Raw genomic sequence first — 16,700 nt, 5'->3', positions numbered from 1 at the left:
CGACGTTCAAAACAATTTTTACCTCATATAAAACCATACAAAGAAGGAAAACAATGTTCACCACAAACAGAAGCATGTATGGGTAAGGTAATATTCAAATACATTTATCCTCTTTGGAATAATTAATGTACTAATACTTCGTATATTATATTTCTCGAAAGGAACAAAGGACGAAGTAACCTCTCCACTGCCACCCAGTAACAAATATTGACCTCATGTGAATTTCTCTATATTTGACATCTTTAATAGAGAAAACTCAGTGAAAAACTGGATCCCAGCTTTTGGCAAAGCAGATGAAAGGCCATTCTCTTGAGTCACTTCTATCATATGGCTAAGTTATGATTGAAGCAAAGAGAAAAATAGAGCGTTCTTTGAAAAATATTTCATTTCTGACTGGGCAAGATTTAAATTCCCATTCCCCTTAAAAAAAAATACTGAAATGTAGGTATGCAAGTTATATATAGTCCAGCTCTCTTCACTTACCTGAAGACAGTACATCTTCCAGGAATTTATAAAGCACTATAATAATAAAGCATTATATCACACATAAATAAGGAACAAAAAAATACGGATATATTCAGCCTTACTTCTCCATGTCTTAAAGGTGTGATAGCTCCTCTTGCTACCGCCATTCGGAACAATGTTTCTGTGGCCTGCACCAACAAATACACAGACAAATTCATATTAAAAAACAGACAACACAGCTCATGATGATATGTCTCAAGTTTTATAGCATGTTTTATATTTTCTGCTACCTTTTAGCACCTATTTTACAGTTGAATTGCTCCAGTAACTCCTTTAGAACAATGTGCACAGCTTAGGCAAGTGTTTATTGCAAGGTGAGACATGTATTGAGGATTTTGGTCTCAGCATAAGTAACCACCTAAGCAGTACGTGATCCCTCAGGCAACACCACAGCTGTTCCAGAAGACTCTCTGAGCAGGTCAGAGATGCTCAGCCCCAGATAATTGTCCTCCAGACGTTGTCAGGTAAAAGTGCAGTACTGTGGAAAAAATAGCTATATGGTATTTCACGACTCATGAAACTTATTTTTAAAACTGCTCTTTAATAATATACACTTAAATTGACAAATGAGTATGAAAAAATAGTATGATGCAGCACTTTTCCTAAAAGCACCTGAGCCCCTCTTAACTCTGTAATGGTGGGATTACAGAACAGAACACAACACTGTCATGTGCAAATGGCAGGGAACACAACTTTGGGGAAATTTTTAATCTTTAATTAGTTGAATACCTTTCTGTGTTAGTTGGCCCATCCTTTCTTTAATCCAGTGGGGCAATTGGCACATACTTCTGATACAGAGATAGGTTACTGGCTTAATACAGACTGTAATAGGTTCTGCACCACCTATCTTTCTACAAACTGGTTGGAAAAAGGCATGAAAAAAATTCACAAGTTTCATAAATTCACAGATTGGCACATCAGTGTACACATGAACAGATTTGCTTTGAAAACTTGTTTCCATAGCAAACAGTGAAGCTGGTTTCAATTTCAACTGTAAAAAACCATGTTTTTAATATCTGGTTCTAATTAAAAAAATACCCTGACATTTAAGGATCTATGTTAAGGAGTAGTTAGAAGGCTGCTTGGAAAACAAAACCAACAAAACAACCACATTTAGAAAGCTTATAAATAAAAGCAGTTTGCAGTAGCTGATCATCTTTCTAAACAGTGATTTTTAAAAAAAAGCATCTCAGTGCTTGCATGCCTGCATGAGTTGCTGCATTCCCACTACCACTACCTTAAGACAGCTGTATCTCAACAAATGTGATATCAAAGACATCTCTTGAGATTAACTCCTCAGTCTTCCTAGACACAGATTAAGTGGGGTTTACTCTTTTCTAAATTATTTTCTGCAGAAAATAACTTAATAAAAGATCTTTTAATTACCTTATGTTCTCCCCACACACCTGTAAATGAATGTGTGAACTCCAGAACAAGAGGCTGCAAAATCTATTACTTCATTTACACCCGCAAAGATGCAGGGCAGTGCTCCACTGTGATCCTACTTCTCAAACCTTTCTTCTCTGAGAGATGAAGTGAAGCTCACACAACCTTTTGTATTTCACAAAATTGGCTTCTTTCACCAACATTTTTAGGGACGTTTCAACCAAATTGAGCATTCTGTCAATACAGTTAAGCTGCTTTTGTTTCTTTTGAAAACCACTGGTGTGTGTGACTTTCTTTTCACATCTACTACTAGAAGATCTCTCCTTAGTACACTTGTACTCACCTCGTTAATGCCAGATGTCAAAACCATTCAGAAACAAGGAAAAATCACAGCAATAGCAAATGCAACACCACAGATGTCCTCCCTTCACTAAGGGTGGGCCACCCTTCACTAAGAAGATCAGCACTACAATCACAGCTTCCCACAGAAACTGCATGGTGGGGATGAGGCCACCTATGGCCATTGACTGACAATGACAAGGCTGGAGAGAACTATTGGGGGTTTTGGCATGCAAAATCCAAGAGGAGGCTTACAGAAGTTCATCTTTCCAAACAGTAATCAGCCCAATCTTACTGCTGGTGTAAGCTTTAAGGTGAAGGAAGTGGACACGGCAGTAAATATTTCAGGTCTGCATCCTTTTGACAAAGCAAACTAGGTGTGAACATGTGGAGATTTGAGTGAGGCAATGTCTTACAAGGAAGAAGAGTACAATGTAACCATTCAGAGTTTTGTAATACCTTCACAGGGCTACAACATCACAGAGACTAATGATAAAAGTAAGCAGCTAGCAAAATTTTGCCAGTCATGAAACCTAAATTTATCTGCAACACTTCTTTTTTTTCCAAAGCTTTCATACTGTCTTCAATTTCTATCTTTTTCCCTTCTGCCCTGCAAATGCAGAAACAAACAGAATTGTACTGGAGCATGTCCAAGGAAGGGCAGCAGCCCTGGGAAAGGGTCTGGAGCACAAGTCTCATGAGGAGAAGCTGAAAGAGCTGGGGGTGATTAGCCTGGGGAAAAGAAGGCTCAGAGGAGCCCTTATCACTCTCTGCAACTGCCTGAAACGAGGTTGTAACCAGGTGGGGGTGAGTCTCTTCTCCCAGGTAACAAGTGATAGGACAAGAAGAAATGGCTTCAAATTGCACTGGGGGAGGGGCTTAGATTGGATATTACGAAAAATTTCTTCCTGGAAAGGGTTGTAAAGCAGTTGAACACAGGCTGCCCTAGGAAGTGTTTCAGTCACCATCCCTGCAGGTATTTAAAAGATGTGCTGATGTGGCACTGAGGGACATGGTTTAGTGGGGGACTTGGCAGTGCTGGGTTAATGGATGGACTCTATGACCTTAAAGGCCTTTACCAACCTAAACAATTCTATGATTCTGTCTGGTCCTGCTCAGGTTCCTTGGACTAGCTTTGTCTAGGCCCATTTTCAGCACTTCTAAGACTGGAGGTCCCACAATCTCTCTGATCAACCTGTTTCAGTATCTCACAACAATATTTTAAGTGATAAGTCCACAAAAAAAATGCAATTTACAGATGACCCCTAAATTTCTTCTGCTTCCCAAAGAAACACAGCCCAGTTCCTCAAATTCTCTCTAAGTGGTGGAAACGCTTTGTGCCAGCCAAGTGGAAGGCCATCCTGCAGGCATTTGAGCTGTACACGTTGGATATGGAAGAATAAGCCTAGGGGTGGGAAAAGTCAAAATATACATGTACTGCATGTTTTTTAAATGTTAGAGACAAACTCCATCATACTTAATTCTCCATAAAGAATAGAGGAAAAAAAAGCTGCATGAAGAATCCCACAACAGCAAGGTAAAAATAACAATATTCTCGCACACCTCATATACTTTCTGAAATTCTATATATGATAATATCTTTCTGAGAGCAAAAGGATCCCTACAGGATATCAAATCTACTTTGACTAAAAATCCAGTTTATTGAACACATCTTGCCTGGCATGTTCTTGGTATGTAATTTCAAATCTCCCAAAGTAACCAGTATAATAATAGTCAATATTCAGGCTGCCAAATATCTGCATACAACTTGCTTCAATACTAAGTTTAAATCCTTCGAACTCAAATGTCTTTAATAATTTTAAATAATGTGTTAAAAGTTATTAAGTATATTGAAATGGCAGGTTTATTTCATTGTATTAAATCTGCTAAAAATATGCAGAGTACTGCTCTGTTGCAAATCAAACAAGGCATAACTGTCCATTTAAGAAATAATTATACTATTCTCAAAGAAACTGCTAACTAGGAATCTAACTAATTTTTAACTGTTTTTTCACTAAATATTACAGTATAATCAGATTTTTTAGAAAGCTATAAAAACTTGAGATTTATTTGCATTCAATTCACTGAGAATAAGCCATCTACTCAGCGACGGGAGTCAGAGGTTTGTAAGAAAGCAAACTATCAACACATGGTTTTAGTGATCTCAGTGTGAAACAAATGTGTTGCCAAGATGATTGTTACTGAATCCTAAACTTGTTGGTCATTATAAAGGATGTGTAGTGTGCTACATTATATGTGAGGTGAAACGGCAGCCTAACGTACCCTACCACTCTGTAACACCATGCAAGCTCTAATGTCATCTCCAGACAAAGATGACCAACTGTTCCCACTCCAACAAAGCAGTTGCTTCTGATCAAATTCTTTGCAAGTGGGTTTAAAAAAAAAAAAAAGAGAAACCACTTGTATGAACCAGAACTAAAGTGGAAGATAATTGTGTATTATTGATAGAAGTGGTAGGAAAAACAGAAACACTGCTTAAGATTCCAGATGTTTTGGATTTTCTAGGTATTCACAAAAATAAAATGGTCTCACATAGTACTTCATCAGAATAGTTACTGTTTTACCAAAGCTAAAACTGCAAATGCAAGCAGTGAAGAGATTGATCACGCAAGTTAATGAATTAAGAAATGTATACTTTTTAATCACCCGACAATTTTTGGCATCTATTTCTAAATGCGCATTAAAAAACCCAAAACAAAACCCCAACTGAATTAAAATTAAAATGGTGCAATTTGTTCATAAGAATAAAAAAGGATGGAATACCACAAAAGACATTTTTTCACTCCTATTAGGTTTTCTGATCTTGGATACAATAGCTAGCTGACAGCTCTTGCCTGTTAAATTTGTGCTTCTTCATGAAAAGCAAATTACATGAAAAAAGAGTTTTGACAGTCTATCCAGAATCATTAATAACAATCTTTCAACTTGATTATATATGAACTATTGTTACAGCCCCTAGTAGCTAACCATCACACAACTTTTGAAAACAAGAATGATTGCTATGAAAAAAAAGATCTGGTAAGATTTAGAAGCAACAATGAATAGGAAAACACAGAAGTTTCTGAATTTTTTTCCCTGAATTCTGTCCACAAAAAGTCAAGTTTAAAGCAACTGTCGGCATCTAAACCTTACTCCAGATAACAGATTTAACTGAGGAGCTTAATTACTGTTACAACTTTTGATGAAATTACCACAATACCAATATAGAATGTGTTGCTATTCTATATACTTTATAGATTTTAAATATTTTTAAATATGTTAAAATACAATACTGAAGCTGAACTGAAGCTTTTAAAAAGACAGATATGTAAATTCCTAGTCTCTGAAAAACCACAGAAAATTCAATTAATTCCATCGTACAGATGTGAATTCCATGTACCTCCATCTTTTACTTTGTTGAATGACTCTGAATGTCTCTGCTTTCATTACTGAACTATTGGAACCTTATTTGTACAATGAGTAGATCAGCCTACATTTGACTCCTGCGAGACACAAGCTCTTTCCAGCCACCAATTAACAGATCAAATAATTTCTTGCCTTTACCTTCAATAAAAGCAACTTAACTGTGAACTCTCTGAAGACTAAACAAATTAAATCCCATGATAAAGCATATTTTACAGAGTTCATGAAAGCCTTGTATCCATTTTCCAAAACATCTCTAATTTTTTCCCAAATTCAGCTTTCAGAATACATTGCACCACACATGCACCTTTGCATTCCATAATTACTTTATTTCCCTCTCCTCTGGTTACTTACTCAACCTTTGTGCAAACAAAGCACACACCTGGCCATGTATCTTATAAGGAAAAGTACTATATGGAAACATTCTTCTTTCTTAAATAATAAATGTGTGTTGATTCCCTAACCAGAGGTTTGGAGATGTGCAAAACTCATCACTAATATAGCAAAAATAAACCAGTATTAAAACTAACAAGACTAATAGCATAGTAACTTTTTTTGAGTTGTCTTTCTCATTTCGGAGAGCATTTGCAGATTTGTCATGTAAACATAGGTTCAAATTTACACACAGTTCAGTGTAACTTCAATTCCATTTACAAATTCCATTTGCTCATTGACCTAAATGTGCACTTTCAGGGTTAATAAACTACCTTATGAACTAATTTACCTCTACCCTCGACCTAACTAAACTATCCTGATCTTCCTCCACGCTGCAGTGCTGCTCAGAAACCTCAGCCTCTCCTTGAAAGAGCTTTATAATTTAAAGTTGCAGAACACATGCTTAACAAATGAACCAAGCAAGGAAATAATCACACAATATGTGCTGCTAGGAGGATGAAATAAAAGCATTTGTCTATATTTATCTTAATCTGAACCCAGTAGTCTGCAGTTGTGGTATTTGTAACATTTGCCAAGATCATGATAACTGCTTTTCTTCCTGACTTCTCCTCTACCTGCTTTTCTCCCTTTCCTTCCTCCCAGCCCCCTCCCAAAAAATGCTTGGTATTTACATTGGGATTCCTGGTCCCAGCCTGTAACCGACTTTCACCTTTTTCTAGCTTTCTCTTCACAAAGGATTGAAGGGCTCAACCCTGCAATTAACTAAGTATCAGGAAGCCAGAAAAAAAAAAATAAATCCAGCAGTATAATGGTCATGAACTGAATTACCCACAAATCAGGCCAGCAGCCAGCATGGGAAACTGGAGAAATAGGTCATTTAATCTCCTCTGCCTTGACAGAAATGCCAGAGAAAGGAGGTCCAAGAAAGCCTGCCCCACCATCATCATGGAGCAGAGGTTTCTGCATCTGAGAAATGATCCGCTGAAGCCAACTAAAACCTTCCTTCTTTCCAATCACACAGCAGAAGGACAGCAAACAGCTGCAAGCCAGCCTGCAGAAAGCACATGACAACTGTCAAACCTGGTTTTGATTAGTAATGCTGCCAGATAGCAGAAAAGATAATGGCTGAAAGACCAGTCTGGCCAGACCAGGAATATACAAGCACATTTGTTTGTATAGTCAGTGCCCCCCCCCCCAGGATTTAGGGGCAGCAAAATCTTCATTTTCAGCTCCAAAATGCTGAGAAGGAGCACTCATCATGTTCCATCTCTATCCCATTCGAAACTGATTCATGGAGAACTTTGCTGCTGCCTGGCCAAAGGCTGCTGGAGAAACAACATACAGCAGGTCTGACAGGGCTTGATGTAGTCACCAAATTTTCAGAATAAAAGGGCAACGCTGCCCTGAGTTCAGAGCTGTAATGAACTCCAACACTATATAGAATCATTGAATGGTTTGGTTTGGACAGGACCTCTAAAGACCATCTAGTCCAGCTCCCCTGCCATGGGCAGGAACACCTTCCACTGGACCAGATTCCTCAAAGTCCCATCCAACCTGGCCTTAAAGACTTCCATGAGATGGAGCAGCCACATCATCTCAGGACAAACTGTTCCAGTGCCTCACCATCCTCACAGCAAAGAATTTCTTTCTTGCATCTAATCTAAACCTGCCCTCTTTCAGTTTAAAACCACTGACCCTAGTCCTGTCACCACAGATTCTGGTAAAATGTTTGTCCCCATCTTTGTCTTAAGTCTTACTGGAAGGATGCAGTGAGGTCTCCCTGGAGTCTTCTCCAGGCTGAACAACCACAACTCTCCCAGTCTGTCTTCATAAGAGAGGTGCTCCAGCCCTCCCATCATTGTGGACATGCTCCAACAGGTCTATTTCCTTTTTATGCTGGGGACTCCACAGCTGGACACAGCACTCCAGGAAGGCTCTCACAGGAGCAGAGCAGAGGGGCAGAATCCCCTCCCGCACCCTGCTGGCCACGCTGCTTTGGATGCAGCCCAGGATGAGGCTGGCTTTCTGGGCTGTAAGCCCACATTCCCAGGTCATGTTGAGCATCTCATCCACCACAAGCCCCAAGGTCTTCTCTCCAGGGCTGCTCTCAATCCATTCTCTGCTCAGTCTGTATTTGTGCTTGGGACTGCCCCAACCCACAGGCAGGACAATGCACTTGGCCTCGTTGATCATCCTACACTTATTACTACACCTTTGCCTGCTCACCCATGATTTTGTAGCACCTCACCCTCTTCATCTTAAGAGCACTGGTGAAGGAAAGTCAACAGACGAGAAGACAGGGTGTGTGACATGGCAACAAGGATGTTCCTGTAGAATTCATTCCCAAACTATTATAAACAAGTGAAGCCAAACTCTTCTGCCACACAAGTTAAAGAAGACTGAGGCGAGCTTTCATGGTCCACCTGCAGTTCCTCAGTGAGTTATTGGGACAACAGAGAGCAAAATCGAAAGATCCTTGGATCCCTATTCTCCATTCTAATCCCTGTAAAACGGCAGAGATTTAAACACCAGCAAGCTATTCCAGCAGCCTCGGATCTTGTAACAGACATTCACTATAACCAGTAAATTAATGAGAGCTGCATATTTAGACAGCTTTATTTCATATTATCTAAGCACATGTTCTGGAATTCCAGACTAATTTAAACAGTCATTTACAATTCTTTTATCTGCCTTCATTGACCAGAATTTCTTGTTAGCATGAACTCTGAGCGGGTTCAATTCAGTACTTCAGTACATTCCCTACAAGTTTTACAAGATTTACATTTAATGTGTTTCACAACCAAGGCTCTTTTTCTTTAGGGGATTACCTCACCTTTTACATTTCCCACTGGTAGCAATTTTAAGTAGTAGCTCTCTGTATTTGTAAATGGAACAAAAATTTGTCTCAATTGGTTTGTTTCCATGTATTGTAATTTACCCACAGTGTTACGAGCTAAACTAATACAAATTAAATCCAAAAAACATTTTCAAACTAGTGATTTATCATGACCACGGTGTAAACAGTACTATAGATTACACTGACTTTGAATGAGACACTCAACTTACCTCCCAAGCTTATTGTTTAAATGCATATATGTCACACAATCTTTCAGAACTAATTAGAAACAGAATACACAAGTTAACTCTAATTCATTTTTGGGGCAGCTTATAAAAATGCCTCCCTACTCTGCCTGGAAAAGTTTTACTGATGCTAGACAACAGCTAAATTGCTTTTGAGGAAGAATACATTCTGGTAATGACCTAACAAAAAATTGTGATTTTTTTATCACACACTCTTATCTTTAACTGTAAAAACAGTTAACTAAATCAGATGTTGATTGTGATTAAAACCAGTTAATATAAAATAATCAGCAAGAAAACTCAGAAAGCCATATACTATATAGGGAATGGTAATTAACTACAAATGTAATGTAGGACTCAGAATCATTTTTTAATCAACTTTCTTTTTCTTTTAAGGAGAACTAAAAATTTCATCACTTAGAACAATATTTTGAGAACTGGCAGAAGCACTGGTTGAATGCCTCCTGTTCTCAAGAAAACTGTTCTTATTCTGGCCCTGAGCAACTAATAGAAACCCTCACTCACAGGCTGCACAATACTCAGAGTTTGCAAGTGAAGCCATTTCAGACAAACTGAACGAGCAAGAATTCTTCTTCCCAAGCACTTTTTCCTCAAAATTGACACAACAGTCCCTCCAGCATCTAAGAATCGCCCTTCTCTGCCAAGCAGTACAAGGCCCACAGCAAAGCATGCATGCATGCCGTTTTCTCTTTTTAAGAAAAGCAGGAAGCTTTTATCACAAGACCAATCTCAGGAGGAAGCCACACTTCTCCTTCACATACACTATCAGAAGGGCCATGTCTCAACACTAAGGCTGTTGACAGAGGCCATGCTGCAGTTGTACTCCACAAGCCCTGCTTTTAAATAAATCAAGGTTTGAAGTAACACCCACCCACAATCATTAAAGCCTTGTGCACATGTACAACAGCGAAAAGTAGTAAAATCTGTCAAATCTGCTTGAACAAAAGGTATGAGAACTCAACACACCTAATTTTGTAGCTTAGGAATTCTAAATTTACAGATCTGCAGTATTTACCCATGTACCGCATAAGTCTAAAACACTTCACTTCTGCTTCTCTGTCATGCCAGATGGATACTCCTCCTTCTTGCTCTTGAATGTTTTCCACTAAGTGAAGGTAGCTGGCCTGACCCTGAAATGGATGAATTACTACATCCAGCCCAGTTGCAGGACCAGAGGACAAACAACAAATGTCAAAGCAGAAGAAAGCACCTCTAGCAAGCTGAACTAGTAAAATGCTCTTAAAAAACAAGGCATGAGTCAGACTCGGACTCAAGCCACCTGAAATGAAGTTGGCTAAAACCTTCATGTCCTGAAACACATTAGATACAGAGAGGCTTTCAGTCAGAATTGCTTGATGACATTGCAGTCACCAAAATTACTGCAGTGAATTGACTTCAATACTATGCAATATTCTTGCCTGGTGTACAATGATTTGGTAATTGCTGCCAACTAACTTTGTCATCCTAACAATTATTGGGCATGGTTCTGTATAGGGAAAAAAGTGTAGCCTACTCTAATTCAAGAAATATGGGACTTGATTTCTACTTTCATGTATGGGTTGTCTCAGGGGATATAAGACTTTCATCAAAATTCAGATGGTTGCTCGACAGTAGTAAAAGGAGGAAATGAAGCTACATGGCAATCAATGCCGGGTCTGTAAAACCCCTCTCCTTCTTTCTCTAAAACTTGGGAGGCAAATCACAAGGAAACACAATGAGATTATTAGTAAAACGAGTGGAGTGCACACAGGAGGGCCAGATTCTAGCTTTTGTTTTTCTTATCTGACATCAGGCAAGACAACTGAAACACAGAGGATTCTTCTGTAACTAGGTAGTGTGGTCTTCTTTCCCAAGGGTGGGAGACCCTCAATCAAGAGATCCTAAAAATCCACTCCTGATGGTACTACCATGGCAATTCCTCATCCAAAAGAGGAAAAATACTTTTCACTTACCTCCCAAAAGTCATAAAGAATATTGACTTAGTTATTTCCATACATTGCCTTGAGAACATACAGAACAATTACAATTCCAATGTGGTAAAGAAATGTAACCCAAGAAATTTGGAAGCAGTCAAGGACAAATGCCTCAGCTTTCTAACACTGAATCAAACAAGTTATTGAATACTTTTTGAACACCATCCAAATAAATAATTCTATTATTCTACTTCCCATGCAAAAAATGGTTACCATATTTGCCACTTAGAGTTAACTCATGAGAATAAAAAAAAAAAGAGACTGTGAAGTATTTAGAGACTGCAGCTGAGGAGCATCTGAGAAAAGCCAATGGAGGAACTGATAACCTGTATTTTACAGAAGTTTTAAACACACCAATAGTTACAGTTATGAAACTGAGCAGCTGCTAATCTGCAAGACATCTATAATCTTTTATTGGCAATGAGCAATGTTCCCAAGGAAAAGACAGTGATCGCACAGTTAAAGGCCACTGATTCAGATCACACAGGAGCCACTACCAGTACATCTACTGATAGATTTACCAAATTCAGAAACTGCAGCATGGCCCTAAGCTGCTCCAAGTGATGTAGAGCTGTATCACAACAATGGAAAGGTAATGAGGAGATGGCTTAAATTTCAATTCAAATATAGCTCAAAGTCTTGCTTGCTTCCCACCTCAGGGATAGACAAACAGAATCCCTTCACCAGACCAGTTTATTCACTCTACATTTACCTATTCTCTTTATTTAAAAAAGATAATGAACTTAAAAAAACTATAGAGAGTTTAAAATTTACAGCAAACACTTTAACCAAGTACAAAATAACAAGAGAGAGGATCTTTTACCGGGAACAAAACGTACAGTTACTCCTGGCAAGGTTTAATGGTACTAAATACGTGTAGTGGGTCTGTTCTATAAACTGCACTGGATTGCATGGATAGGCATGTTCATTTAACCACCCTGTACATTAGCACAGCCAAATAACAGCTCATGCTTCTTGAGGGAAAAGTACATAAATTACAACAAGTACACAATTACAGAACAAGGAATTGTCTAAGGAATGTAGCAATGCTGAAAACAATTTAGAAACCACAGCAGATAATCAACTGACCTTAAAACACACTGTGCTCCCCATCAAATGAGCAAATTAATCCCAATAAGTGTAAAAACCTCTAACAAAAACATAAATCAGACACTTTCAGTTGGGCTAACTCTTCAGAAAGCTTTCAAAACATGGCTGAAAAAAGGATGCCTCCGTTTTGCAAACATTTAACAGTAGCTAGCAACATGATAGGTTAAACTACCATATATCAGGTCAGGTCTTCACTACAAGTTCTTCCCTCTCATCTATCAGATGTTTAAAGTCTCACCTCTTCACTGACAGAATGTACAGAAAAAAACCCCTGGTGTTAAAATGGATGGGCTTCATTGGTATTTAAATGACCTGCATAATCAAAACATCAGAAGAAGTGTCAGCATGAACTGTCAACACTAAGATGCTCCTCCAAGACAGCTCTGTTCCAGGCTTTATGTTTACACAAGCATCTATACAGGATCACTTTCTGGTAGCAGCCAACTCCTTCACTCAGCAGAAAGACAGAAGGATGAATTACCATTTTACAAAAGCCTATGAATAAAACAGCTTCAACTAAAGCAGTGAGGTGTGGATTTGTTGTGTCAAATACAGGTCTTACGGAAGTCGGTAGCCAACACTCATCTTTGTTAGGTCTGGATTTAAATGCGCAGTAGGTGTTCAAAAATAAGATACCAGCCAGAAGCATCCAAAAAAGGCTAATGGGAAAGGTTTGTCATCAAGCTGAAAGAGGGCTATCATCAAACTAGCTACTAATGGCTAAAATCATAATGGCTAGTACAGGCTGCAAGTAAATCCTATTCCAAAAATTGATCCATAGCCTTCATAACTAATAAAGGCTCTCTATGGTAGCAGTCAGAATAATTTAAAATAAAACATAAAATGTCACCTCTTTTTTCAGGAGGGAAGTGTGTGTATGTTTGTAGAAAGGGCTGAAGACTCTTTCTCAATCCTTTCCTATGCACCAAGGTCTCATTTCCAGAATATACTACAGATGGGAGGCAGAGCAACGCACGGTCATAAACAGCCAGACCCCATTACAGGTTCCAAAAGGCAAGTGCCACAGAAACATGGAGAAGTGACTCAGGATTAGGCTTCAGAAATTGCTGGAGTCTCTGTGGCTGGCACCCACAGAGCCAGAAACGCAGAATGAATGGATCCCTCAGTGGTTTATAGTAATTAGGCACATTTCTGAAACTGGTGCTGCGATTGCTTCATCCGCACTAATTGAGCACAATGCAAAGCAGTGCTCTGAAATGCCAAATGGCACATTTAACAACCTTATAAAGGAGCCAGGAATACAGATTCCTTCTTTTTTTTCTTAATAAATAAAAAAAAAAGCACTGGCCTAACTTGTCACTGCACAATACAGAGAGCTGGAAAGTGTCCAAAATTGCTCCGTAAGTGTTGTTTTATTAGCCTGAGACTGTTAATAAATATATTGTAAACGAACTCATACTTGCTTGGGTGAATATAAAGAAAGAATTGTATCACTATTCTTACAATGTTTGCAATTTACTCTAGTTCTTCACTTTTTTTATCCTAGTTACACTGTTTCTATACTAGTTTACCGTAGCAACTGACATTTATTTGGGCCATAAATTACCCTAATGCAGTGTAGTGCTCCTTCATAAATTTTACTAACACAGCACTTACAGAACATAGACTTGTATTAATTAAACCCATGCCTACACAAATCTAACATTTCCTTTTAACGTTTTTACTTACTGCTAATTCTGGAAAACATACAGAAGGACAAAGGCTTTCTCTTCTCTTTCACCAGGTGTGGTTTTTAAGTTTAAATATACATATAAATGTGGGGGTTTGAATATGTATCTTATTACCAGTGTGTCACAGCTGATAACTCACAATCTCTAAGAGGAAAAATACTGTCTTCCAAGAACTTGGCATACCGAGCTACAAATTGGATCCTTTCATTAAGAGAAACTTAATTAACTCTTAGCAATTTCCACTTTTGACTTTGCCACTGCAAGACTTTCATTACTTGTCAGAAACAGCTTTAGGCATTTCTAACCCTAGATGTTAAAAACCTTTCAAGATTAAAACTTGAGACCTGTAATGGAAGTTTAAGAAATCTGAAAAAAGGCTTGTTCCTATAGGAACAAAAAAAGGTTTGAGGTACATATTGATAAGATAGGTAGAGTAAATACTAAGGTAAGTTTGGTTTAGTAATGTTTTTCATGCCCAAGTTTAATTTTAAAATGGAAAAAACAAAGGTAGTGTTATACAATACCAGCATATGAATATTCAACAAATATACTGAATAAACACAGCAATAGCAGTAGAGCCCACTACAGTACAGGAAGACACATATGACATATATATGACAATTGTGTAATACGCACTTAGATGCTACTTAGCCACACTGTGTCCTGTTTGCAAATATATGAAAAAGTGCTGTATTTTGTACAGAAAATACATCATACCAAATCATAAGCAGAACAACATGAGGTGCTGCACACCCTGCCCTGGGCTCCTGCCTCCCTCAGGCAAAGCCCCTGGGCTCCCGACACACATAACTTGAGGTGAGCAGCAAAGCCATCCCATCACTGACCCATACCCAAGACCTCACAGAATGTCTACAACCACAAAGCACTCAGACAGACTGCCCTGTGTAAGGCAGCATCTGCTGTACTGGACGTAGAGCATGAAACCCCAGGTTTTGTGTTTTAGCCTGGTCACTCATCAACGAGAGCAGGGGCAGGTCTGTGTGCCCCCAGCTGCACACACACACCAATCCCACACCAGACAGCAGGAAGCATTGCTCCCAGGCACACATAAACTCTACACAGGCATTTAATCCAACATGACATATTTGTGAACAATTTAAGTTAACACAGCAGCACTTACGCCACAGTAAAACCTTAGAGATACGATAAATAATTTACAAGAGCAGTGCAGTCACCACCAGTTTGTTTTCTCAGTGGTCTTTATTAAACCAAATCACTGGGATTAAAGCTACTACAACAAAAACTGGAGACAGACATGAGTGGGTTGACAACTTTTCTGTTTGTTTAAGCCGCCTTACTGAGAAGACTCGAGTTAAATATTACCAGAAATAAATTTGTCACAATACAATTTTAATTCTCAAATATCTGGAACCAATTAGCTTTGGGAAAGTTTCAAAAGGGCCACCCGGTAATAAACACAAAATCATTTGTGTCTGCTGTCTTGTTTGTGATAATTTTTTTTATTGCTACCTCAGTTTCAAATGTCAGAGTAATGAGTTCCACATTCCGATAAAAATGTGAATTGGATCCATATGGAAAAGATGCTCAAGCCCATCAAATCAAAAGAACTCCTTTATTTCTAAGTTCTTATACAAAGAAGTTTATAATGCCTAACGTTTTCACCATTCTCAATTAAAATCAGGAAACTTCTAATACTATTACCAAAGAATCAGATATGTCACAGAAAGATGTATCTATTACTTAAGGGAACCGTTAACATAATGTATTTTATTTAAGTCTCTCGCTAAAATTAGCATTTAACCTTTTGAAAGATGTAGCAGCCCTAATTGCCAAATGATTCCATTTCACGTTAACATTATTTAGAAAATGCATATTATTATGATTAAAAAATGTTCCATACTTTCAGACATTTACATCAAAAATAAATATGCATATACAGCATATTTATCTTCCCACTGAAAAGTAACCTGAGGAAATTGCCAAGATTCAAAAGCACCATAAAAGAAGCTATCTCCTCCTTTCTTCAGTCACAAAGTCAACATCCTTTCCATCCTTCCAGCCTGAAAAAAGAAATACCCCTCCAGAAGGTTTGTTTCTCACTAGATAATGGAGAATAAACAGAGTTACAGGCAGAACTCACAATTGTATATACAGCTCTCTAAAACCATCCAGTATTTCTCTATATTTCTTCTTGAAAAATATCACCCCTGCCTATATTTTCTATGACAAATAAGGAGTCCAAGTGCTTTTAAACTAGTGAGGTGGGAAGGGGAAGAGATCTGCTTTATTTGACAAGGTAAAACAAAACTATGGAATCAACGTTATAGAAGTCTTATTAATCACACTGCTAAAAACTCCCCGATGTCCATCCACTGGAACAGAGACTCCCACATTTGTCAGGGACACAAGCTCAGCCGAAGAGAGTACTTTCCCCATTCGTATACACTAACAGAGGATTTGGTAAGATAAGCTACATCCCCCCAAGCATGCACCATCTCTGTGTAACTGGGTGCTAGCAACAGACACACACAGTTTGTCCAGGGATTCCACCACATACGCTCCAAAGTACCAAAAGCCATGTGGCTTCCCCGCATTTTCTTTAGTGCCTGTTTTGCCTGGGTTTTTTTATTTAAGGTAAGAAGAATTAAGAATTAAGCATAGAAAGAAAATCCTGCTTATGTATGCTCAATTAATTATTCCATGGATAGCTAGGATAATGAAAAATAAATATGCAGGTAAGAGCCTACACACCATGAGGCAGGGGGAAGGGGAG

The 16,700-nt window shown here is 38.4% G+C and overlaps 1 protein-coding gene across 2 annotated transcripts in view; it reads right to left on the bottom strand.

Moving 5' to 3' along the window:
- Positions 1-16,700, bottom strand: part of TMEM135 (transmembrane protein 135) — a 160,789-nt gene that overhangs the window by 92,137 nt on the left and 51,952 nt on the right. The window contains exon 5 of one of the 2 annotated variants that reach the window (XM_039562906.1): positions 588-653. The exons of the other annotated variant lie outside the window; for it this stretch is intronic. Coding sequence (XP_039418840.1) covers positions 588-653 — 66 coding nt within the window. The remainder of the gene's footprint in view (positions 1-587; positions 654-16,700) is intronic. 2 annotated transcript variants of the gene reach the window in all.

Source organism: Corvus cornix, chromosome 1, assembly GCF_000738735.6.
Source record: "Corvus cornix cornix isolate S_Up_H32 chromosome 1, ASM73873v5, whole genome shotgun sequence".
NCBI lineage: Eukaryota > Metazoa > Chordata > Aves > Passeriformes > Corvidae > Corvus > Corvus cornix.
The sequence above is the reverse complement of the archived record's forward strand: the minus strand, read 5'-3'. Positions and strand labels throughout refer to the sequence as shown.